The 26,365-nt window shown below is 38.4% G+C and overlaps 1 protein-coding gene across 1 annotated transcript in view; it reads left to right on the forward strand.

Annotated features, from left to right (window-relative positions):
- The window catches only part of HSD17B12 (hydroxysteroid 17-beta dehydrogenase 12), a 137,290-nt gene that overhangs the window by 81,406 nt on the left and 29,519 nt on the right, over positions 1 to 26,365 (forward strand). Inside the window, exons 4-6 of the mRNA XM_019746448.3 lie at positions 2,604 to 2,711; positions 18,847 to 18,911; positions 19,769 to 19,813. Coding sequence (XP_019602007.1) covers positions 2,604 to 2,711; positions 18,847 to 18,911; positions 19,769 to 19,813 — 218 coding nt within the window. The remainder of the gene's footprint in view (positions 1 to 2,603; positions 2,712 to 18,846; positions 18,912 to 19,768; positions 19,814 to 26,365) is intronic.

Below are 26,365 nucleotides of genomic sequence, written 5' to 3' on the forward strand. Positions count from 1 at the left end.
TAGTGGGAGCAGAGGACAACAAACACATACATTATTAAAATACACAGTGTGTCGGGGGCGCGGGGTAGGCGTGATGACAGCATAAAATAAAGCGGGGCAAGGGACAGGAATGCGGGGGAGGAGTGCTTGCTTTTTTTAAAGGGCGGTCAAGGAAGGCTTCTCCGAGAAGGTAACGTTGCTTAAAGACCCAACAGACAAGGGATGCCAAAGAGCATTCCAGGCAGAGGGAACAGTACTGTATTTGTAGAACATTCTGTGTTTAAAGAATTGCTAGAGGCCTCTGTGCCTAGAGATGGGGAGCGACTCGGGGAGTAAGTAGGTGGAGATGAGTTCAGAGAAGTACTAGGCTGTTGTCAGAGACGTTGGCTCTTTCTGTATGTGACATGGAACTTGGAGGTTTGTGAGGAGGGGAGAAAAATGTTAAAACTGTCAACATTTGTGTTAAAAATGAGAACACCGGGTGGCCGGATGGCTCAGTTGGTTAGAGCTCGAGCTCTGAGCATCAGGGTTGCCAGTTCCATTCCCACATGGGCCAGGGGGCTGCGCCCTCCACAACTTAGATTGAGGGACAACGATTTACAGCTGATGGGCCCTGGAGAAACACACTGTTCCCCAATATTCCCCAATAAAAAAACAAAATTAAAAAAAGAGAACGCCCACAGTAGAGGCAGTGAAGATAAGAGAAAAATAGCAGCGTTAACTGAGCTAGAACATGATTCAGCGTAATCTGGGTGTAAGTTCAAAATTCTACTTTATCTTGAAAAACTTGCATCAGAAGCCATTTTGTTTATTCTAATGTGAACAGAAAGAAAGAACTTACTTAAGGGATCTTACTAAATAACATTCTTTCCAGAAAGGTCTCAGGATTTTATTTTAGTTGCATATCTATACCAGACTCCACAATATAAGCATACTCACCAAAATCCTGTGAGATTTAAAAGAGTAAATTCGATTCAGGGATTCTGAGGGGGTTTTTATTACTAGACAGAAATTTTCCTAAATGTCAGTATATGGTGCTAGTATGGCAACATACTTACTGCTTTTCTCCAAATAAAGAGATAAATTTATCTTATTCCTGAATAAAATTTTACATTTAATAAAAAATATCCTTCAGCCTTTTGATTTTTTTTTTCTTGTGAATTTGTGGCTCTAATAAAGGCAGAGTTCTTTACTCACTTCTGGTAAATTCTGTGAACCATTTACAGTAAACACATGTGGGACCAGCCGTTGTGAAATGACAACCCTGTATCTGTAGCTCCATTACATGAACACACATAATAATCCACGTACATTGGAAAGTAAGTATGCCTCTGACACCAGGTCAGTTGTTTTCCAGGTCAGTTATTAGCCTCTCTAGTTAATTCATGGATTCCTACCTAAGGTCAATACTTCTCATTGAGTCTGACTAAGAATCAAATCTCTCATGAACCAGCTCTTCAGTTTTAGACATAAATCCTTTTAAATCAAGACCGGAAACCTCCTTTGTGGATTAATGCTGCATATTCCGTGGTGAGCCAACATTAACTTCGAATGAAGAAAAATTTATTTTGGAAGCTGGATTTTTAAATTAATTCTTTTGAAGCCTCATCAAGTTCCAAAGAATAAGCTTTCTTAGCCCACTGAACTTCTACTAAGTAACGTGAGATGGGGTTAGTCGAGGAGAGAAAGAGGAAACTGACATGTGTAGAGTGCCCCCTGTGTGCCCGTGGGTAACACCGGAGCCTCACACCCTGAGTTGAGTAGCCTTACCTGCATTCTCACAAGCGGATACGAGGCTCGTGGAGGATGCCCGTATGACAGGCTCAAGGAGGACATGTGACTTGCTCAAAGCCATTTGACAGATAAGTGTGGAAATGAAATTGGTACCCACGACTGGGTGACCTCACAGTCCATGCCATCTTCTCAGAGGGGCTCACTAGTGAAGGAAGCAGTAATCCTTCTAGTTACCTCAGGTGAGATGAGCTTTGTTTCTCCAGGGTCTCATTTCTGGATTTGTTATTTCCATGAGCTCCGTCTGCAAAGTAGAACACTGAGGTCTATCTTATGTCACTTTGTAGCTTTATTACTGTGCAATTTGTGTGGATTTTTAAATGTAGTGACTATGAACAATTAACCAAGCTCCTCAATTCCAATACGATCATATTTGTTTTGTTTTCATTTTAGTACGATGGACTTTTTGTTTTAACACTTCACATACTTTCAAATATTTTACACCATAAAGACTTTTCCCTGAAATTAGGAAGCATCAGTTTGCAATTAAAATCACAAAACCGGTGATATTTAGAGTATATAACATTATGGTATGAATCATGTTTTGTTATTTGTATCTAAGGGTCTAAAAAATAGTCATTGATTTATAGAAGGAGAACTGATTAAGGGACACTCAGCCAACTCTGTGACAACGTTGGAGTTTTTATTGCAGATCTATTGTATTGACTCTATATCATCTCTTAGATGGTGTCATGCTCTAAATTATCCGGCTCTAAATTTCATATCAAGTTGCAGGGGGGAAAGAGTTTGAAAGGATAGTGACATCAAATGTTTATTTTTAATTACCATGTATTAATTTTCTCCCTTTCTCTCCATTTGTGTTTTTTCCCTAGGAGAAAAATTCAAAGTGGAAACAAGGACCATTGCTGTTGACTTTGCATCAGAAGATATTTATGATAAAATTAAAACAAGCTTGGCAGGTCTTGAAATTGGTGTTTTAGGTTTGTATCTTTATTGCCACATTTATATAAATGATTCTTGCATTTATCATTTGACTTTTACTGTGTACATTTTCTTTTTGGATGTTTGGTGTTCAGTTGGTAAAATGACTAGTGAGATGAAAATTGTCTTAATACAATTGATCATTAGATGATGTTAATCTACATATGCTTGAATGTTTGTGTTTTTAGTTATATTTTCATGATTGTTTTATAATTTTGGTTGTTTTCCCTGCCTGCTTTATTTCTAGTCTCTCATTCTTTCTGAATATATTTAGAGATAGTTACATCATAATAGTCATTTAAAGTGGATGATGCCAACTCGTATTTACAGTTGAGGAAACAAAGGCTTAAAAAAGTGTTCCTCAGCCTTTTACTCATTATCACCCTCTGCCCCACGGAGCCTTTTTAGACATTGTTTTCCCCTAATCTTCCCTCCCATGAAATTTTAATAACACAGATACACTGTATATCTCATTTATGTACTGGATGTATATCTGTGCTCCATACATAAAAATAATAACATCTCATACTCCCCACTCCTGAACCAATTTTTATACCCTTAGGGGAGACATCCCCCCACTTGAAGGAATGGCTTAGAGATTAGAGACTTGCCTAAGGTCAGGTAAAGACTGAACGGTGCAGCTAGGATTGAGCCCTCTTATTTTCCTTTTTTTCCGAGTCTACTACTACCTTTTGTTACACCTGAGCTACCTCGCTCTTATTACCAAACACTGATGTTTTTGCTGAGATATGGAAGGGTCGGACCTTGCTATCGAAAAAAATTCAGCAGATTACAAGGGAAAAAATGGGCTTTGAAAAGTTACCCACCATGCTCTGAGTCTTTTCTAGAAAGAAACGGGCATCTAGTTCAGAAAAACTTGGCTTCTTGACTGCACCTCTTTATCTCACTGCCTGAATTGATGTGAACCTGGTAATTGCCATTGTTTTCTCTATGGGGCTGTAAAAGGAAGAAAAATGGAAACCCTTTAAAAAATGTTTCCTAACATTTCTTTAGTCAAGACCCTACTTCCCTTCCTCATACTATAAAAGGATGGTCTTTTATTTCATAAGGCAATTCAAAAAAAAAAAGTTAAACACCTTTAGCCCTATGCAGTGCCCTTGGACCCAAGGCTTTGACATGCCATCTTTTTCTGCTCCTACCTGGTCCATACCACATGTCACCATGCCCCACCCACCCACACTGCCATTCCCCCACCTACAGGAGCGCCACTTGCAAAATCTGAATGAAAACACAGGTCTAGTTTTTGCCTTGTATCCACAAATTCTTTTCTAATCCTTACTATATTGCCTGGAGTCTTTCACAAGTTGCTGTTCCTTAGCTTAGATCTGGCATACTTACAGAACCACTAACATCTGTAAAATCCTTTTTTAAACTTGCAAATCAGTAGCAGCCATAACTTACCGTAAATTCTAGCTGTAGGCTAGACACTGTCATAATCTATCTTAACGTCTCTCAAGTGGTCGTGGACCGGAGAATGAAAGCTGGCTTAGGTAGGGAGGTGCATCGAGGGGCCCTAAAGAGAGAACACTTACCTTCAACTTGTGTTCTGAGAACAACCTTCTTTCAGAAGCAGTTTAGTTCATCACAGTGGTTCTTAGCATTACATACATGTTAGCTGCTTTTCACTGGGTAACTATAGATACTCAGGGACAATACCACTGAAGATGGAAAATGTTGGGCGTCAGGTTGCTGCAGGATGGGAGGGTTATAAAGGGCACTGTTCATCTGGTCTTCCTGCGTCAGTATATGGAAAGTCTACAGTGTGCGCATGGGCACAGTCGGTAGATCTGTTGTTAAGGGAGAGAGCACGGGGCATATGGTTCCCAAGCATGTTTTTGCTCCTTCTAGAATCCTAGGACTTGAGTCAATATATAAGCATTAATATTTAGATAAGACATAAGGATTGATATTTTCCTAGGCCACATATGCTAATGGAACCATCGTTTTTGTAGTACAGCTCTTCAGTAACTGCTACCTGAGAGTTAGCAGTTTATCTTTCCCTTCCTCCCTTCCTTCATCAATGAATGATATACAACAATGAACAAGAAAGCACCAGACTTTATGAAGTATAATATTTTAATAGGAAAGACAACATTGAACAAAAATATTTATCTCGCATGAGTGTTGAGAAGGGAAGGGCGGGTTGTAACAAGAATATAAAAGGGAAGAGGGAATTGATATGGGGACAAATAATAAGCCAGTGGGGTAGGAAAAAGGAAGACTGAAGAAATATTTAGGAAGTTGATGAAGCAGGACTGTGTGAGCGATTGCAAGTGGGACGAAGAAGGGAGAACTCATGTATGACTTTCAGGTTTCTGGCCTGAGTGTCTGTGTCAATAGTGCTGCTTACTAAAATGCAGAATCCGGAAGGTGGATCCTTTTGGGGTTCGTCTAGGATGTCCAGGTGGGCTTGTTAACTTGGTAGTTGGCTATATGGATCTAGGTTTCAGTAGAGCTCTAAACTAGAAGTAGAGTTCGGAGATAAGTCATTTGTGAATAGTAATATTGAAGCAAATGAGACCCGCGATAATCCAAGGAGAATGTCGAGAATGTAAAGAAAAACCTGCGGACAGAGCTCTTTGTCGTTAAAGGCTGCCTGGAGTGAAGGAGGGATAATTTTTTGCACAAGTTCAGCACTGTCCATTCGAAATATAAACACAAGTGTAATTTTAACTTTTCTAGTAGCCACATTTTAAAACAGTTAACAAATGAAGTTAGTTATCATAATGTATTTTATTTTAACCCACTTATATCCAAAATAGTATTACTTTAGCATGTAACCCATATGAAAATTACTGAAAGATTTTGCATTCTTTTTCCATGATAGGTCTTCGAATCCAGTGTGTATTTTACATTTACAGCATATCTGTTGCATTTTAAGTGTTCTGTAGCCACGCGTGCCTCGTGACGGACCTCTAGCTGTAGTTCATCTTGACTGTCTCTCGTCCTTGGTTGTGTGGGAAAGCCACAAATATAACTTCTAGATTTTTCTTAGGCTTTAATGTGGCTTTCAACTAGGGGCAGTTTTGCAGTATCTGGCAATGTCCAGAGACATTGCTGGTTGTCACTAATGGAGCAGCGGGCAGAGGAAGTTCTATTGGCCTCTAATGCACAAAGGTCAGTGATGCTGCTAAATATCCTACAATACATAGGACAGCCTCCCACAGCAAAGAATTATCAGCCTAAAATATCAATAATGCTGTGGTTGAACAACCCTACTTTAAAGTTACACTATAATTAAACAGTTCTGATTGAATGCTTATTGAGACACACACACACACACACACAGAGACACTATTTTTGTTTTCTAGTTGGTTACAGATCAATAATAATAATAATTGTAGGTGATATTTGCATAATCCTTTAAAGTTTATAGCAGTCCTTCCACATATGTTCTTATTAGCTGGCTATATGTTTAGTTTACTTCCCACTCTACCACAACTGTCTCCTTAATCATAAGCTTTGCATAATTATTATTGACAGTTATTAGCAGATATCTTATACTTATATTGCATTGTAATTTTAGTTTGTCAAGATTTTTTAGGGAACTATTAAAACACTTTTATGAGCTAAATTTTATCTTATTGCTAGGTCATATTTCAACTCTAACTCACATTTCCTTCTCTAGTGTGGACGTAGAACTTGTGGGGCCTGGCGGGGATGGGGGAATTGATGTTTTGTTATGATTACTGGATCTGTAGCCCCTTCACCTTCTTTCTTCTCTCTCTCCTCCCCATCCAGATCCCACATACCCCACCTCTGTCTAGCAAGGGGGAAATAATTTTATTTATTCTCCTTCCTTCTCTGCTTAATGTCAGTCTTGCCTTTATAACATTCCCTAAAATAATCAACGCATGGCTTGATTTCTAGTAAAATCTAGCAATCCATATTAAGTCGTAGGAAGGATTTTTTTTTTCTACTGAATATTAATGAAACCCATAATGATAAAAGGAAAAATAAATCACCAAGGTACACTTCATTTGTTGGAATAGCATTAACCACCAAAGTATAGTCAGTGCTTAATAAAGAAAATTAGTACTTTCAGAACTTCAAAGGAAAATGCTAAAGCCCTTTGTCATGAGAGAAACATTACGTTTTCAATAAGATAAGTGGAAAGGAAACAGCCATGAATTGTGTGAATTTATACTAAAAGGTCACCATAACTTGATAAGACTCTATAAATGCGTAAGGTTGAGAAGTTGAAGAATAATTTTTAAGTGTTATGTAAAATAAGTAAACATCTGCTATCTTATCTCAGGCAAATGTCAAGAAACACAGATTTGAGAAAGCTTAAAAAACTTCAGTTATTCAGAGAAAGTGAAAGTGACATCAGTATTCCTTTGAATAAGCAAACAATTGGTTAACAAAATGTGACTGCTCTAATGCTTACTTGATTCCTCAAGAGAGACTCTTGTGTGTGCTCCAAATTGGTTTGGAGGACTTTGCACAAACATTGCAGGAGGCATAATTTACCAAGGCCAAAGGAGTAGCCTTGGATTTCAAGTATGCCACAGATAAGACTTTTTTCAAATTCCACGATTATGACTTTGTAACTTTGAAAAAGTGACACTCTTTATTCTAGAAAACAAAATAGAAAGGTCCTCCTGGAAAAATATAGTTACTTGTGATTCACTTAACAAAAAATCAACTATAGCTTTATCAAGCTTTTAATGTATCCTATCCTATACCAAGAATTTCCCCAGGTCAAATGCTGTCAAGGTCTTTTCCACCCATACTGTCATGGTTTATATTAGTTGTAGAAACAAGAGACTCGTTTGGTACAGGGTGACCTGTGGTGCTGTGCTAGCTTAGTGTATTCAGGCCTAGTTAATTACTTTCAAAAAACAAAATTCATCCTAGTAAATTTGAATATCTAATTGGCTTTATTAAGCAATTCATGAACTGGGCAGTATCCCATCTAGCACCTAAAATGGAGCCTAGGGATTGTACAAAATGCAAAATGTTTCTAGGAGGAAGGGTGAAGCTATTAACAAAAGAAAAGGAAGGATTATTTTTAGACCAAGATATCTTCTTTTTGAGGGTAAAGGAATGGCAAGGGTTTTTATCATGCAAATAGCCTTTTTTCTATGGGGTGGGGTAGAAATGGAGAGGGCCCACTTGAAAGATTACTTGGTACTTGACGAAAAAAATTCCAGACTCTTTGATTATGATTGTTTCTGGGAGAGGTTGAAACAGCAGTTAGGTCAGAATTAAATGTAGGTTTGGTATGGGTTTTAGCACAAGTGATGCCATTTTGGGCCAGTGTTTTTTTCTTGAACATTGCCCATCAACTTTTGTCGATTTGTATACAGTGCTCATAATTTCACAATACATATAAATAATAAATAATAAAAGATTGCAAAGAATTGTTAATTGCAAAAGCTGGAATAGACCTTACTATTCTTTTTTCTTTCTATACCCTTTATAAAGTGAATACTTGGTCCATTAAAGTACTTACTAGTTTATTTTTTAATTAGTATCCTTCCTTTCTCCTCAGCTGAATGCAAAAATATCTTTTGGTTATCCTGGCCCAGACAACCTTACAGTTTATGGGAAATACTTGGAAAGTGTATTCCATTTTTCCCTCCTAAAACCTATTTTCTAGAATGTTCTGGGATGGAGAATAGTCAAATGTTTGGAATATGTATCTTAAAAGATAGTTTGAGCAGAGATGAAGAGTTAAGATCAAACAAACTTTTTTTTTTAATGGTTTCATTTATTTTCTGGTTACATTTCTTTTTTCTTTTTAATTTTTCAGTTACAGTTGACATACAATATTATATTAGTGTCAGATGTACAACACAGTGTTTAGACATTTATGTAACTTACGAAGTGGTCATCTTGATAAATCTAGTCCCCATCTGACACCATACATATTATTGACTATATTTCTTATGCTGTACTTTACACCCCCATGACTATTTTGTAACTATCAATGTGTACTTCCTAATCACTTCCCTTTTTTCACTAACTCTCCCCTTTATCCATTCATCCATTGGTGGACATCCAAGTTGCCTTCATATCTTGGCTGTTGTAATAATGCTGCAATGAACATATGGATGCATATATCCCTTTGAAGTACTGTTTTGGGCTTTCTTTGGATAAATACCTAGAAGTGGGATTACTGGGTCCTTCTTTGTCTCTCATTATAGCCTTTGTTTTAAAGTTTACTTTGTTTGGTACAAGTATTGCTACCCCAGCTTTATTTTTTCTCATTTCCATTTTAATGAACTGTCTTTGTCCATACCTTTATTTTCAGTCTGTGTGTGTCTTTCAATCTGAAGTGAGTCTCTTGTGTGCAGCATATAAAAGGGTTTTGTTTTCTTATCTATTCAGCCACCCTAAGTCTTTTGATTGGATCATTTAATCCATTTACATTTAAAGAATTGTTGATAGGTATGTAGTTATTGCCATTATTCATGTTTTTTATCTTTTTTTTCTTCTTAAAGAAGTCTCTTTAATATTTCTTGTAGTACTGGTTTGGTTGTTTGTTATGAACTCCATTTGCTTTTTCTTGTCTGGGAAGCTCTTTATCTCTCCTTAGTTTTAAATGATAACTTTGTTGGGTAGAGTGATCTTGGTTGTAGTTGCTTGCTTTTCATCACTTTGAATATTTCCTGCCTCTCCCTTCTGGTTTGCAAAGTTTCTGTTGAAAAAAATCAGTTGACAGTCTTATGGGAGCTCCCTTGTAGTTAACTAACAGTGTTTCTCTCGCTGCTTTTAAGAGTCTTTGTCTTTAACCTTTAGCATTTTAATTATGATGTATCTTGTTGTGGGCCTGTTTGGGTTCATCTTGTTTAGCACTCTCTGTGCTTTCTGGGCTTGTATGTCTATTTCCTTCACCAGGTTAGGGAAGTTTTCCATCATTATTTCTTCAAATAAGTTTTCAATTACTTGTTCTGTCTCTTCCTGTGGTACTCCTATGATGCGAATGATGTTTCATGTTGTCCCAGAGGCCCCTTAAACGGCTCTCATTGTTTTGGGTTGTTTTTTTTTTTTTTTTTCTATTCTGATTGGGTATTTTCTGCTACCATGTCTTCCAAATTGCTGATTCAAACCTCTGCATCTAATCTACTATTGATTCCCTCTAATGTATTTTCTGTTTCAGTTATTGTATCCATTTCTGAGTGGTTCTTTTTTTTGTTTTCTCTCTCCTTTTTGTTTGCTCTTTGTTGAAGTTCTCATGTAGCTCATTGAGCATCCTTATAACCAGTGTTTTAACTGTGCATCTAGTAGATTGCTTGCCTCCATTTTGTTTAGTTTTTTTCCTGGGGCTTTATTCTGATCTTTCTTTTGGGACATGTTTCTTCATGTCCTCATTTTGGGTGCTTTCCTGTGTTTGTTTCTATGTATAAGTAGAGGTGCTGTGTCTACCTCTGTTTACACTCAAGTTTTCAAGCTTCTTAAAAAAAGACCCAAGAGTATTGGCTTCCAAATGGCAAACCAGGTGATTAATTGGGTTGGGATCCAGAGATGGCTTCCTTACTGTTGTCCTCAAAGTACCAACAGAAGAGGAAGTAGATGTAGGCCTAGGAGAAGGAGCCATGGGGCTGCAGGAGATGGTTGAGGAAAACTTTTCTAGGATCCCTGGGAAGGAAGGAAACTTGAGCATACCAGGCAGTTATGTGGCTTCCTAGTCCCAATTGATGAAGTTACAAGTAGAAGAGCCTGGCTTCTTCAGAGGATTTAGAAATACATAAAGCTGCAGATTATCTAGCTATTCTCAGGAATTTTACTAATTAGAAATTAGTTTTCAGCTTCCTTCTTTGGAAATGTAAATATCTCTGAGAGGGCCAGTAACATCTTTATTTATATCTTATTGGGATTAGTACAATATATTCAGTTATTACCTGTCTACTTGCTGGATCAATTACCCTGAGGAAATGGCTATTTTAGTTACTGAAAGATGTGGAAAAATCATTTTGAAATGGAAAAAGTGAGTCTTAGATGGGAAATTGTAGTGGTAGGTTAGTGATCAGTGGGGTGCTGAGGGGAGGAAGACTAGAAGGGCAAAATAAAATTAAGAGAGCATTGGAGGTAAACTTCATATGTTTGGAAGTATTCCCCTTCCCATCCCCACCCCCCATCCCTGTTTTTGTTTTGTTTTGTTTTGTTTTGTTTCTCTGTAGCCCGGGTACAAAATAGCTCAGGACAAAGAAGGGGCAGAGGCTCTTAGCCTAGATGCATAGGAAAGGATTACAAGAGTAGGATAGGATGATAGTCTGTGGAGATGGTGGAGTTTCCCTGTTACACCAGGATATGATTTTCATGCCTTCTAGGCATTTAGGACACTTCCCAAACTTACATTTTGTAAAGTAGACACATTCTCTCCCTAACCACCCAGAGGTAGTGTAGACGCCGTAAGTTCAGGGGCACAGTCCCCAACAATATTGTCCTTCAGACACTACCTGCCAGTTTAGGGGTCCCAAGGCCACCTGCACTTCTGACCAATTGGCTATACATTTGGGGATTCCTATGACCCCTTCAGGTTTAATATTTTCTAGAACATCTTACAAAATGCAGGAAAGTAGTATACTTATGATTACAGTTTTATTGCGAATGATACAAATCAAGACTGGTCAAATGAAACTCACTGAGTAAAGTCTCAGAGGGTTCTGAACACTGAACTTCTGGGCCCCCTTGTGGAGTCAGGACTTACCGCACTTTCTGCACATCTGTGTGTTCACCCACCAGACAGCGCCACTGAGCTTCAGTGTCCAGAGTTTTTATTGGGGTTTCATTATGGAGGCATGATTAATTGAATCATCGGTGGAGTGATGAAACTTAATTTCCAGCACACCTCCCTTTTCCAGAGGTTGGGCTAACTCAGAGCCCCAACCCTCTAGTTACACAGTTGGTCTTTTTGGTGACTAAAAAATTCTGATTCTTCTCATTAGTATAAACTCAGGTGTGATCCAGAGGCCCACCATGATTAACAAAGACATTCCTACTGCCCTGGGAATTCCAGAGGAATTCCACCCCAGGAATCTGGGACAAAGACCAGACAAATTTTTTATTATACAGCAGCTCTCCTTTCCTGTTTGTTGATTCATTCATTCAATCGCATACTGATTCATTCAACAAGTAAAATTACAGAGATATAGCAGTAAACAAAGCTGATACTGTTTCTGCTTTCATGGGATACAGCCATTGAACAAGTAATGGGAATGTGTTGCATGTAGTGAAAGTATGTTACTGAGAAAGCTAAGAATGTCAGAAATGATCTCTTTGAGAAAATAATACTGGGGGTGCCAGAAAAATGTATACACATGACTTGTATTCATCTTTTGTTATCAGTATATATTATTACAATTTTAATACAGTTTTTCCCTTTCTTAAAATGTGTATACATTTTTGGGACACTGTCTAAATTGAGATCTGACGGCTGGTTAACCCTGGGAGAAGAGATGTGGAAAGGGTTTCTAGATGTTAGAAACAGTACGTACAGAAGCCCTGAGGTAATGTGCTTGGCAAACTGGAGGAACTGACAAAAGATCTGTAAATCTAGAGCACAGATTGCAAAGGACAGCGCCTATGTCACCAGTGTTGCAGTTCTTGGGTTCCCCAAGATAGAAATTGAGAGGAAACCCCACACAAATCTCCAGACAAATTTTATTGAGCTTATGCTCGAGCACAGGGGAGGTAGCACAGAGGGAAGGAAGGTCCTCCAAAATGACTGTGGCGCTGGCTCTGCTTGGCTGCTTTTATAAGCTGGGTACAAAGCAGGCTTGCGTGAAAAGGTGGGCTTTTTGAAAGTGGTGGACTTTCCTTGCCCGGTAACTAACTTTGTTGCCCCTGTTGCTGTGGGGGCAAGATGGCGGACTGCTCGTTGTCACCACCCCAGGAAGGTCATAACAGCGGTCAAACCTTGATCAACTGCGCATGCGGACCAGTGTTTTCCACATCTGCAAGGGAGTAAGCCATTAGAAGGGAGATAATGATCAGCTACTTCTGCACTTTTGTGTAGGGACTGAGGGGGTGGTGGCATTCTTGTGGTCAGCTTATCCAGCATTCCTCCTGGCCATCCGGCATTCCTTCCTCCCCAGGCCCACGTCCTTATGTTATTTCCTTAATCAGACCCAGATCACAAATGGCTAATACATGTGGGCTTAATTGGAAGGACAATGTGGACACTGTAGAGTTTTAAGCAATGAATTGACATCACACTAGAAAGATCGTTCTGACTCCCACATTGAAGAGGGCAGGAATAGATACAAGGAAAGCACAAGGCTGTTTCAGCAATGAAGCGTAATATGATGATGGTTTATTAGGATGATGGCAGTGGGAATGGATAGGAGTGGATTGACTTGAGATGTGCAGGAGATAGAAACAGGACAAATTTCTGATGAAGGCCCTCATCAAAGGTCTTGTCTGACAGGAGTGAAGAATGACAATAGTAGCTGTTTTGTTTTTACTTATTGTTACCAACATTCATTAAGCATTTTTGCATATGCCAGGCACCATGCTAATGAATCTCATTAAATCCTCAACAATTCTATGAGGTAGATATTAATATTTCTGTGCCCATTTTACAGACAAGAAGTAGGCTTACAGAGGTTAAATACATTGTCCTGGATGATACAATTAGTATTTAGCAACTTTCAGATTCTGACTTGAGCAACTGGGTGATTTTTCCCTGCAACAGGAAACCCTGGATCAAGAACAAATGATGATTTCACGTTGGGATATGTTACACTTGACAGGACTATGAGAAATCCAAATGGGGATTCAAGTAGACAGTTGGATCTCTGGCATTAATGCCCTCCTTTGTGTTGATTGAGGCAGAAGCCTGGTGTAGCCAATCATGGAAAGCAGAAGAGGTACATGGAATTTTTGTATGTTTTTGATGCTAGGAGACTCACCAGGAACATTATCAGACTGAACTATAGAGTCTTAGATGTGTTGAATGAGATTGGATTTCTAAAGTTAGAATAAGACTTAGAATTCAAATGTATTTCCTTTTAATGGAAAGCCACTAATAGTATTAATTAGAGCAGAAACTTTAACTTACAACTGGGTAAATGACCTGTGATTTCAGAAACATAAATAGAACCATAATTCATGAAATTGATAAATGTTCCTCCCGTTAGCTAAGATTTAACTATCAACCTCATGTCATCGTTCTTTCCTCGTCCCCTCTTCCAAGTTTATGTATGGCAAATCTTACCTAGTTTTGTAATGAGGATCACATAGCAATTTATAATTAAACAGTGGAAGTGAAACGTTCTGTTGTGTTACTTCTGACTCAATCTTAATTTTTTCAATTTCTGATTAAAGGCACTGAATTTAAAGCCTTGTAAACTCTGTTTTATTTAGAAATTGCTACTCACAAGTGCATGAAAACTGTGAAGTTTTCAAAATGTTTTACGTGGTGTTCCAAATATCATCTGTCAGAGTATGAACATGTGCTAGCTACAGCAATATGTTAAATAAGGCAAAAAAGGAATTTTCTTTGCATCACTTTCCACACTCTGGTAGAGAAGCAATTAAAATAAATTTCATCAGTATAAACAGTTATTCTGGTTAACTGTTGCCCAGAGCTCTCTTTCAGAAGGAACTCTCCACTTGGGCACTGGTCATATGTAATAAAAGCAGGGATCTTGTCTGAGCTGCTACATCCCCAGCACCTAGAACAAGGTTGAGCCCAAAATAGGAGCTCAGTAAATGCTTGTTGACTAAATGACCACACTACAATAGTACTTCATCCTCCATTTATTAGCATGTTAGTATGTTCCAGGCATTGGGTTAAAGATTTTATGTATATTGTCTCATTTAATTCTTAGATTATTATCCCTATTTGATATGTAAGGACAATGAGGAAACAGGCTTATTGGGGTGAAATCACTTGCCTCTTGTTAGGAGCTGGTGGAGTAGATCTAGTGGACTCCGAGATCCATTTCCTTTTGGTTCCAAAGTTTAAGACAGAAGAGGGTCCTCCCTACTTTTGGTACACACACTGTTATTAACGGAGACTTTTTAAAAAATTCAGTTTATTCTGAAACATAATGAAGTGGCAACATTTTTTTCTAATCCATTTTTATTAATGAACTCTAATAGGTTTTCCATTTCTCTAGTCTTTCATTTGCTAGAACTGCATTAGTGTATAGAACTACAAATGTGACTGAAATGTAAACTTAATATTTTCTACTTTGATCTGATGAGAAGGAAATGGAGAATACTGAGCATTATGTGTTACATTTGGGAAGCCCAACCATTAGGCGATATATTTTTAAACCACCTTAATTTCTTATGCCTCTGATTTATCTGGAAAAACAGCAGGTTGAAAGTGATCTGTGTGTGCAAGCCTGTATCTATTATTACTGTGTTTGTTCAAATGGATTTTTATTTTCTAGTAATTTATTGTTATTTGCTCCTGCATCATGCCCAACCCAGTTACCAAAAATCTAATTTTCTAATGACGTCATTATCTCTATAGCAGCTGGTTTTGATAAAGGATTCTAAAAGTCCGGTAGGTCAGAAGCAGCAGCAAATGAATGGAAAAGAAACAAAAATCTCGTATATATCCTTTTTTTAAGTGTAGGATGTGGAAGTGATTTTTAAACTTTAGTCTGATACAATTTAGAACATTTATATAATGTTCAGAATTAACTCTGGATTTTCGGAGTCTTTCAAATGCAATCCTTACCGATATTAGTGTTTTCAAAAATTCTGGATGGGGCCATGGTGAGCACTACAGAGCCTGGCGCACTGACTGTTCTCTGAGAATCACTTCCGTTTGGATTGCTCCTTCGCCCTCCACGACCTTCTCTTTCCACTTACCTTGACCTTATTCTTAGTCTGTCTTCACCTCTCTGTTCTCTGCTTCATCTCTTCTGTTGAGCTCTTCCCAATCTTAACACTCCAGTGAAAAACTGATGGAATAGGTTTTACATCTATTTGTGGTCCATTGATGAATAGTGAGGTAGTGGTGGTTGGAATTCTGAGATTACGTAGACATTATTTGTTTTCTGAAAGACATCATGTGTTACACGAGTGAAAGGGTTTTGTGAGTTCGTTGAATAAAAATTTTAAATCTGTCTCTGGTGCCTGCCTCACTTGAAGGATTTTTAAAAACTCACCAATGAACAGATATTTAATGCCGATTTAAAATGCTACCATTTAGAAAGGATTTGCAACTATCTGAATAATGTTGGGACAACTTGTAGCATTGTTTGGTTTGGTGAATCCTATAATGAATCCTGTGATATATAAAGATGGCATTGCATGTACCAATTCTTAACAAGATTAAGTTATAATGGAAATATTTCCATCCTTAACTCCTACCCAAAGCCTGTTTTCCAGTTCCCTGAAAGCTTTCTGCCTGCCATTTGGTTATTGCTGCCACCTAATGTCTCCAAATAAAATTGCTATGGGTTTGCCTTTTCCAAAAGATTGCAAGTTTATGGAAATAACAGTTTGAGAGCAACAGTTGTTTTTCCTCTGTACTCTTAAATAACTGCGCTCTGAAGTGGTTACTTATTGTGGAGAGATTATGGGTAGCATATATTCCATCAGCAAAAGGTGCAACTAATAGCATAGGAAGGGATTTAAGAGCCCTAATCCCTACTATAGGACATTTTGCCAAGTGTGACTTGGGCATGTGCTTCTCCTCATAAAATCGGAAACACTGTTCAGAAAGATCTGTTCCAGCTTTAATGTTTTTTTTCTTATGTGTATTTTTTATTATGAAAGCATAGCCCTTATACACGATACTATTTGTTTATTTGGGCTGAAGTTCTCAATGTTGAACAGGTTTTCTTATAGAGCTGTGTTAAATAGATGGCTCACATTTCCATTGTGTGAGTAGATAGGTAATTTTGATGGCGTCCCTTTGCTCAGTTAGATCCGAATACTAGTGGCAGTGCAGCCTGAGCTGCAGCACCACCTGCTTGCTTAGTTGCTCAGTTCTTGGTGGGCTTTCTTCACTTTGTAGTACATGTTGCAAAGATTGCAGTCTCCTATGCTGCTTGCAAAGTTCCCAGCTTTTTTTTTTGTTTAAACCAAATCTGGATTTTAAAAGATTTGTATTTACATCATACACTTTTCTCTAGCATTTTGAAATAGAGCATTAATTTTTCCATGAGCTAGGAAGGAATCTGAAAAATAGACAGTTTTAGAGATACGGATGTAAAGGGGGAGGGAGTTGGCTGCACGTGATGGAAATTTTTTTTTAAATCCTAATGAAGATTACCATTTGGCAAAACCTTTCTTCAAGGATTCTGTTATCTTAACCTGACTTTGTAAAGAATATTTTGTTCATGTGTAGCATTTTAACAGATATTTTGCTTGTTGCTGTTTTTCTTAGTCACGCTGTAATTAAGTTTTCATCTTTTATAATTCCGTAGATGGTTAGAGCAAAGACAAATGAATATAAAGCCTCACCTTCAACTAGCTTTGTCTTAATTGTTAACAGATCTTTTATACAATTGATTCCTAGAACCCTGGTGGGTGGAAAACCTATTGAGTAAAATAAAAATAGATTTGGACCTGCTGTTATTAATTATGTTTAGATACAGCCCCTATTCAGATGGACATGAATCCCAGTTAAATACAGTTTACTTGGCCATTATCCTTTGCTTACAGATTTTCAGACAGGTTTTAGTGATCTTGTCCAAGCCATCCTGACCAAATTGTGCAAGGAAAATCTTGAAACTCACAGCCTCAAGTGACTGGCTTGCTGCTAAATATAGAACTCTTATTGAGTTCCTTTGAACTGTTAATTTTGTTAGCCTATTGAAAAAGTTACTCTTGCTACTATCAGGTTTATCTGGCACAATTCCTTATAAACTTTAGCAGACTGATCATAATTTCATTATCTGTTTGCTACTGAAACCTTTTTTCTAATACTTTACAGTTTTATTAAACATTGCTATCAGATTTCTGTTTACTATTCAATTATTACCGATATTTTTTTCTGAACTGAATACTGGATGAAGGCCCATGATGACTTTAATGTAGTGGTTAAGAGCCTAGCCTCTGAAGTCAAATTTCCTGAGTTTGAATTCTCTGTAACCTTGGGCGAGTTATTTAACTGCTGTGAATTTCAGTTTCCTAATATGTGAAAGGGAGATAATAATGGGCACTACTTAATATAGTTGTCGTGGTGATTAAATACCAATAGATAGATAGATAGATAATCCATTTCATTATTTATTTGGTTAAAACAAATTTTAAGATATTTATATTTTGATTCCTACAAATGTTCCTTATTGTGGATTTGTCTTTGTCCTTCCAGGGCTAAGGAAACCATAGGATATCTGAGTATTAATCATACACCCAATTATATATACATTTTCTCATAGCTTCCCGATGGTCTTGTGGCCCCAGTCTTACGTTAGGTGGTTGAGGAGTGGGGTATGAGGAAGGCTAACACCCGACCTGCAGGTCTTTTAAGGCCGATGGTCTAGTAGGGAAGAATAGTTACATTTAGTCTGAACCACTCCCTTGGCTTCCACCAAGAAGCCTTTCTTCACTTCCCGAATGAAATCAGACTCTCCAGGTATAGGCTCCCCTGGCACCATGTATTTTGTAATGAAATAATTGTTTAAATTCTTTTTGTTTAGTGCCTTTCTCCTCCGACTCTATTGTATGCTCCATGACACCAGAAACTGACTTTTCTTTCTGGTTTTGTTGGATGGTTAAATGAGCTCTCATTTTAGAGGTGAAGAGACTGAGACGCGTATCATACATGAGTGTTCCTAAGTCACACATTTTCTGAAATTGTTGAAAGTAAAACGCAAGTTTCCAGTCTCCAACACTACAGTACTCTCTACCTTTTGAAATTATACTGTGAAAAATTAGTATAGGGGTTTAAGCAACATCTACAAATAACTGTACCACAGAAACGGAATATAAATATTCTAAGCGGTATGGAAATCAGGAGATAAATATAAGTTCCTTTGTCAGGAGTCGGGTTAATGACGGAGCAGACATTTGAGCTGTGCATACAGGGATAGATTTTGGATGAAAAGGTGTGGGAAAGGTCCCTCCAGCCATAAATAGTGTTTGATGTCATCATACGTATCATTTTAGCCTTGAAATCTTTCATCTCATTATTTCAATAAATCTATAAAATACGTATGTTAGCCAGCTAATGATCTTGTTTTATTTCAGTGAACAACGTGGGAATGTCGTATGAGTATCCCGAATACTTTCTGGAAATTCCTGACTTGGACAATGTAAGTCTTTCTTTGTATATAATAGTAACAAAAGGAATGCATAGGAACAGAGGAGGCAATGGGACACAATGGCTCAGGCTGTGAGCTCGAGGGTCCAGCTGCCTGAGGTTCGCACCCTGGGTCTTCTACTTGCACCTGAGTTACTCTGAGGGTGATCTCAAGGATACTTGATATCTGTTCCCTCACCCATAAAATAGACAGCTTTTAGGGATGTTAGAAGGATTGAAGGAGAAAATATTTATACCCTCATTTGTACAGTGCCAGGTTCAGTAATAGCTCTAGTTTTATTCTTATTTTTATTATATCAAAACAGCTCTGTTTTAAGTATTAGGATTCTAAACACCAATTTAAAAATCATAAATGTGTTAATGTATAGCAGTATACGCGTTGATTCAGGTAAACTAGCTCTACCAAAATGAAATCTGTATCCTTGATGCGTGCATAATTCTTTAATAAAAACTAGAAAAACATATCATTGAAGAAATATGTAAATTTTTAGGAAATTGTTGAAAATCTTAGATTCAATCATTTCTCCTTTCCATATTATCAGGAAGGAAACTGCAGTTTTCATATTTATTTTAGATTAAGTGTGTCTTTTTGCTTTCAGATTTTACTTGCACATATACCTTGGGTTTTGTACATTAGCATGAATTGCTGCCTTTGTTAGAATAGTACTATAACACTGACAGTAAAATAAAATCACCTCTCCACCCCAACTCCTGTCATTTTCCCGGGTCTGTACTATATCTGGGGAAACTTCCAGTGCATCTCTAGATCACTTACATATATGTATATCTAATACAGTCATTTCCATGATCAAATCTATATAAAGTTATCAATATATATTTTTTTTGCAGGCCATCAAGAAACTGATAAATGTTAATATTCTTTCTGTTTGTAAGGTAAGCAGCTTCTTTAGAAATGTACCACCCTTTTTGGTTGTTTCTGTTTAGGAACACAGACATAATCTGTTTGTTTGTCTCAGTCACCTCTTGTTTCGATGTAAGTGTGTATTTCAGATGAACACGGTCTATTTCCTTAGGTCTTTAATTGTATAATTTTGCATTTTAACAACAGCAGATTTATTAAATTCCTCCTATATGCAAACACAGTGGTAGGTCCAAGGGTTATGGATTCTAACTTAGGCTGAAGATTGATTTTTATGAAGTTTTCATCTATGTGCTACACATCACTGATAAATTGTTTCCACTTTATGTTTCCTGTGACACATGTAAGTTGAATTAAATGTTGCGGTAAAGTATTGTATAGGAAGTATGGGACTGTAAAGTAATGAGAGTGGTTTTTATTAGCCACACATAAAAACTACTCAATTTTCTAGTTGCTAGGCATGCATTCTACCCGTTGTTTGTATATACTGAGAAAAGACACCACAGCTAATACATACTAAAAGGAAGACCAGCTAGCAAATATGAAGACCTGAGTGTCATCTTTCTTTGTATGTTAACCGTAGCTGCAATAAGATAGCATACCTTCATTATACATACCAGACCATCAGAAAGTATTGCCTGAGGCAGAATTCCCATGGGCAATGTCAGATACTTTAAATTTGAACAAACTGATGGAAAAGCCAAATCCACTTTCATTAACTCTTATGTACTAGTCTAAGGAAATAAAAAAGTACTTAACTCAAAATGATTAGAATTAACCAGATAAATATAAATAAGAACTTAATTGTTAATTTTCACTTTATGGCATAGTCTTGACCTTTTTCTCTCTTGTGAATGTTTAAAGAAAAATTCTCCTTGTGTCTTCATGTTCTGAGAAATCATAACCCTTACACAGGTGATTTCAAGTCCAAGGACCCTGAAATCTTATGCCTTATCCAACTTTTTAGGGATGGCTGTGTTTCTCCTTGTGTGATATATATGTTGCTTTTCAAGTGTGTAGTTAATTCAGTTTTTACATGGTTTCATATGATTTTATCAATATGGTTGATTCAGGTAAACCAGCTCTACCACAGTGAAAGCTGTGTCCTTGATGTGTGCCATTTAACATTGGTAGCTTGCTGCTTAAAGCCACCTCAAACAAATTATATTTCAATGTGACAAATAATTTTATAAAACAAGTAATCACTATCTTTTCCATTGTTGTTGTTAACCAAGGTTTTCTCTCATGTAAGATTCAGTTTAAGCAAGGTGACAAGTAGATCTGTGGGTAGATTTGGAGCAAAAAGAAAAGCACAAAATCGCTGCTTTTAAAACATAGGTAGTATGAATATATCTATATAGTTTTAAAGGTATTTTTCCTTGGCGTATTTATATAAATGTAATCATTATGAGGTTTCAGTTATCTGTATGAGGTTTCAAGTTAATTAAATAACTCCCCTATTTACTAGTTATATGAGCTTGAGCAAATTACTTTACTCTGTGCTTCAGTTTTTCATTTATGAGTTGAGAGTGATGGTTCTTTTTACCTAACAGTGTTGTTTGCGGAGTTGAGGTAATAATATGTCTAAACTCTTAAAATAGCATTAAAATAGCGTCCAGATCACAGTAAGGGCACTAAAAGAATGTTACTATTATTTAGTTCAACTCAGAGCTGACAAAGATTTTTAGTAAATTATGTGCAACTATAACTTATTTTTAGCAAGCAAAGTTTTTTAAAGAAAATATTACTTCTGGTCTTTTTATGTTTCTTCGTTTTGCCTTTTGAAATTACTGAGGTGTACTATTGTTTTGAGAATCTTTTCTAGTACATTTGGCTAAATGCTTAAAAATAATGAGAGTTAAAACTCTGTACATGTGCTTCATAACATATTGTAAAGAGCTAATGATGAAAAATATGTTCAAGTGTTTGAATTTTATTTTATAGAATTGTTAATACTAGCTACAAATTAGTCAAATTAGTTTCCTGACAATTTCAACACCTCTGTCAAATAAACTGTATAATGTGTTGCTCCAGATACATTAGTGTTTTCTCCTGCTTGTTAGTACTTCCGTGTTTGTATGACTTTATAGTATAAAACCCTGGAGCCTCCTCTGTCTCTCAGAGCATGCATTTGTTTGGCTGGCAGTACACAGAACACTAATGATAAAAGGCCAAGGTCCTGACCTTGGTCCGTGAGAGCCAGTCAGCTTGCTGTGCCCCAGGGCCATGCTCTGCATCCTTTAGGCCGCATCTGAGCACAGACCAGGTGTGCTGGTGGTGCTCACCTCATAGCCCTGCGTAAAGATGAGGAGTGCAGGGGACATGTGGATAAAGAGGCACAAATCCAGTAGCATTGTAGGGTACCTTTCAGCTTGTTTAAAAAAAAAAAAAAGATGAAATAAAAAGAACCCACCAGTCCTAATATCTTGACAAATATAAAATGCTTCTCTCACCTCTTTATTCTTTTTTTTCACTTTCTTTTTTTCACTTCGGCATATATACTTGTTCCCATGAAGTGAGTTAGTGGAGATAATGCTAAGTTATTAAACATACCATGTCATACACTGTGAACCATATTGATGGGAAGTATCACCCATAGAACTGGACATATGCCTAAAATTTTTGTATGTAAACCTTTTTTTGCAAATCAGATCTCACATAAGATAATTTGCTATTTAAAACATGTCTTCCTTAAGCCAAATAACCATTCTTTATCTTTAGTGTAAATATGAATTTTCCTGTTCCTTTGTGATAGACACTTTTAGTAGAAAAACCATTCCAAACTCTTGATGTGTGCATCATGGAGTTAACATCTGGAGGACAGCCAACTGGTTTGTGTTGTACAATAGGCAGGCTCAGTGTAGTTACCATCTCTGTAGCACAGTTGGCTTGTGACTGTTCAGATGAGAAAATGGTGTGACTCAACACCAGGCTGCGAGTGGTGTGCCTGAAGGCCAGAAAGAGAAGTTAGGACGGGATTGTGCAGGGCCTGAAAGCTGAGCTCAAGAGAATGGAGAGCCATAGAAAGCTGTAAAGTAGAAGTAAGGTGTGATCTGTTCTGCATTTCAGAAAGGCAGTTCTAGTGGCCCTGTATTTTACGGTGTGTGTTTCTCTTATTTATACTGAGAAAGGGACACTCAGCTTGATGAGGTTTCCCAGGTTTAGTGCTCTATCGTGCTGCTGTCATTTGCCCTATGGTACATTTTGATGAATGGTTCCTATTGTCCTTTCATTGACTATGTTACGTTGCCAGGGCCAGGGCTACATTTCCAGTAGCAGTGGCTGTTTGGAGCCCTGGAGTAACTTAAAAGAAGATGAGAATTGGTCTGGCTTTAGAATCTTACAGGGTTTTATGGTGGCTGGACATCGGGGAACTGGGGCATGGATGTCTGCAGCCTAAAGCCACAATAAAAGCATCGAAAAGGTTTATATAAGAAAGAGAACTACCCCTTCCCACCGTCAGTGTCGGTCCAAGTGTTATCTCTTCACCAAACCACACGATGGGGGATGACTGGCAGTGAAGCTTACAGGGAAAGACTGAAGAAATCGGCCTACCCTTGTGACCTTGGGCTTGTGCCTCTGATTTGGAGATGGTTGCTGGATAGGGCCCCAGCATCTTGTCAGTTCTGTGCTATGCCACGAGCATTGAGCGACCTGGCTTTACACTCCTTCAGGTCCAGGATTATCGCTTGATCCATGTGCTCCTGCCCTGTGTATCAGAAGGTCAGGTGACTGTAAAAGTCACATAAGTCCCTTATTCCACCAGAAGAAAAACACAAGTGAAATACCCTGACCAAAGGACCTGCTGGTCATCACCTGACGAAGTGGTGCTGAGTGGTTTAGACGGATATTGGGAAGAAATATTAACCTGAATGCTTCTGCCTATAGATCCTGATGTTTAGTCATAGCGTCCAGTTTAGCTCTCCTGGGCCACTGAGCAGTTCACTTTTCATCTTATCTAGTGATTTAGATTTATTTCTCTCTTCCCTCTCCATGACTTACTTATCCAGGCTGCCCCTTTACCAGGCATAATACGGTAGTTGAGGCAACCTAAGGGATGTTTAGAAGCCTTGTTGCCTCCTTTTCCAGTTTTGCTCTCAAATCCTTCAGGGTTAAATTTAGTCTTGTTCCTTGCAGAGCAGATAAGTGCCAAGGTGAGAAGAGCCGTGGTGTGGAAATTCTAAATAGGTGACCAATGTGGCAGGGGCATTGGCTTTAAACTAGAGGAGAGGTCCTACTTGCGAGGGTTTTTTTGTGTTTTTTTCCCTTGTGATTTCAGATGCTCTGTGACTAAAATCTAAGATGATGACTGTCATCAGAAATGGTGGAGTTTAGAGATAATTAAACCTCCAGATATTGAACCATACTCTTCTAAAATAGTTCCAGGTTTATGCTTGGAGGGCTTTCCATCTCGGAATACTGAGAGAATTGGCAAATGAAATTATTGTATTGATTACTATTAGAGAAATCATGGAAAAGGGGAGAAGTGCCACACTCCAGAGACAGATAAATATAAATCCTGTTTCAAACAGTATACTGAGCTTCACACCAATCCAAAGACAAGTTCTAAAACGGATCTGGTGTTGTTTGTTTCTGTCTTGAGATCTCATTTTAGCATTTGCCAGATTGGGAGTCGCCTGCCTTCTCTACGCCTGTTTTTGGATTTCTCTAATGACCTCACGTTTTAGGACCTCAAGACACTATAGACTCTTCACTCCTTTTCAGATGGACACTGCCCAAACCAGTTACCTGAACTGCTGGTAGCTCGCTAATGGTGGGAATACCATTCCTTCTGATGGTACTGGACCCTGAAGCTACTGCGGGGCTGGGTACATAAGGGGGGCCATGAGGAGTAGCCCTTCCTACTCCCGAATCCCTTAGGAAACGTCCCAGGCTACCATTCTGACACATGGAGGGAATGTTCCAACCTTCTTTCTTACCTTTCTTAGAGCAGAGAAGGAAGTGTGTGAGGGTGTGGCCTAAGGGAAAGTTTATGAACAACCTCCACTTACAGTGTAGTACCACTGAGTTTTGTTTGCTTTTTGGGGTGATGGGGAGAAGGAGGCTGAAGCAGGAAGTCATAATTTAGTTCTTCCTTCATTAGATACTCAACCAAAGTGGGGACTTGAAGTGATGTCTTGTTAGAAATGCTTGGAAGAACTAGAGATACTTAGTGTGAAGGAAGGAAACGTGACGTCACACACATTCACACGCACACTCACGCACACACAGTTAACGTGCACACTCACAGTCACAATCACACACACTCACAATCACACACACTCACACACACATCTAATCAAGACCAATTCTACCTTCTAAGTATTTCACAGTCTACTCAGTTCTTGTCATCCCCAGTGATTCCTTCTAAATCCTAAGCCCCTAAATTTCTCAGTGGGAAGTACTAGAATAGCCTGTCCGGCCTTTTCCATCCATCTTCTGTTCCTCTTGTTCAGTCTCCGTACTCCAGCCAGTGTTACTTTACATCAGATTATATCACACTGCTGTTAAATCCTTCAGCGACTTCTCCTCCTTTTCCTCAAGTCCAGACCCTTTAACGTGCCCTACAGGGAAGGACCCACCTGATCAGGCTCCGACTCACCCCTCCAGTTTCACCTCAGGTCTCTCTCCAACTCTGTGCTCAGGTCAAAGCACCTTCACTCAATCTCTTGAACCTAGTGCTTCCTCAGGTTGGCCCCTCTCCGTGGAAGGCTCCCTCACCTCCCACTCTGTTAACTTATCCTTCAGTTCTCAACTCAAGTGTTACGTTCTCGGGGGTGGGCTTCCTGACCCCTGCAGACTAGGTCAGGTCTCTTAGCCATGTAGTTTCAGTGCCTACTGCATGTCTTCCCTGCACTCAGCACGTCATTTTTAGTTTAGTGTCTACAGATTGTAAGCCCCTTGATGTCTGGTACCATGTCCTTTTCGTGTCTCACCATTTCCTAGCCCCAAGGCTTGCGTACGCTGGGTATACAACAAATGATCTGGGAATAAAAAAATGAATGAACTAAAACACTGAAGATTCTAGTTCTTTGGGATTAAGGGTCACACTTACTGTACGTGGCCCTGGAAGGCTGGACTTAGATCCATTGTGGATATTTACACTGAAGTAAATGTGAGACCTTCCTAATCTTTGGATCTGCCAGAAGTGGAATGGGCAGGAGGTGAGTTCGCTTTCTGATTCTGGGTCAGAGAGCATACCTCTGTGGGCTGAATGTGCCCGACCGACCAGCGTATTTCAGTTGGCTCAAGCAGTGTTTCCAACGCTGGGACATTTCACACCCAAATTGCTAGCTTCTCTTGGGAAAAATCTGCCAATCAGGTAACACGGACCTGAACTGCTGTGTGGCAACACGTTGTTAGAGCTGAGGATGCTAAGTAGTTAGTCCTGCACTGTCCAGATTACCCGAGTCCCCACAAGGCCCTATTGTCTGGCTTGCTGTACTCATTTATGTTACGGACCCGGCCCGTTTAGGCATTGAGTTTGTGTTCCTCTGTTCAGACAACTCCCAGTGTTCAGTATATTCCAACTGCATAACTTCTTAATGGAGTTGAAAGATTAGAAT

The sequence above is a fragment of the Rhinolophus sinicus genome, chromosome 14 (genome assembly GCF_057876585.1).
Source record: "Rhinolophus sinicus isolate RSI-liver-muscle chromosome 14, RSI-T2T, whole genome shotgun sequence".
NCBI lineage: Eukaryota > Metazoa > Chordata > Mammalia > Chiroptera > Rhinolophidae > Rhinolophus > Rhinolophus sinicus.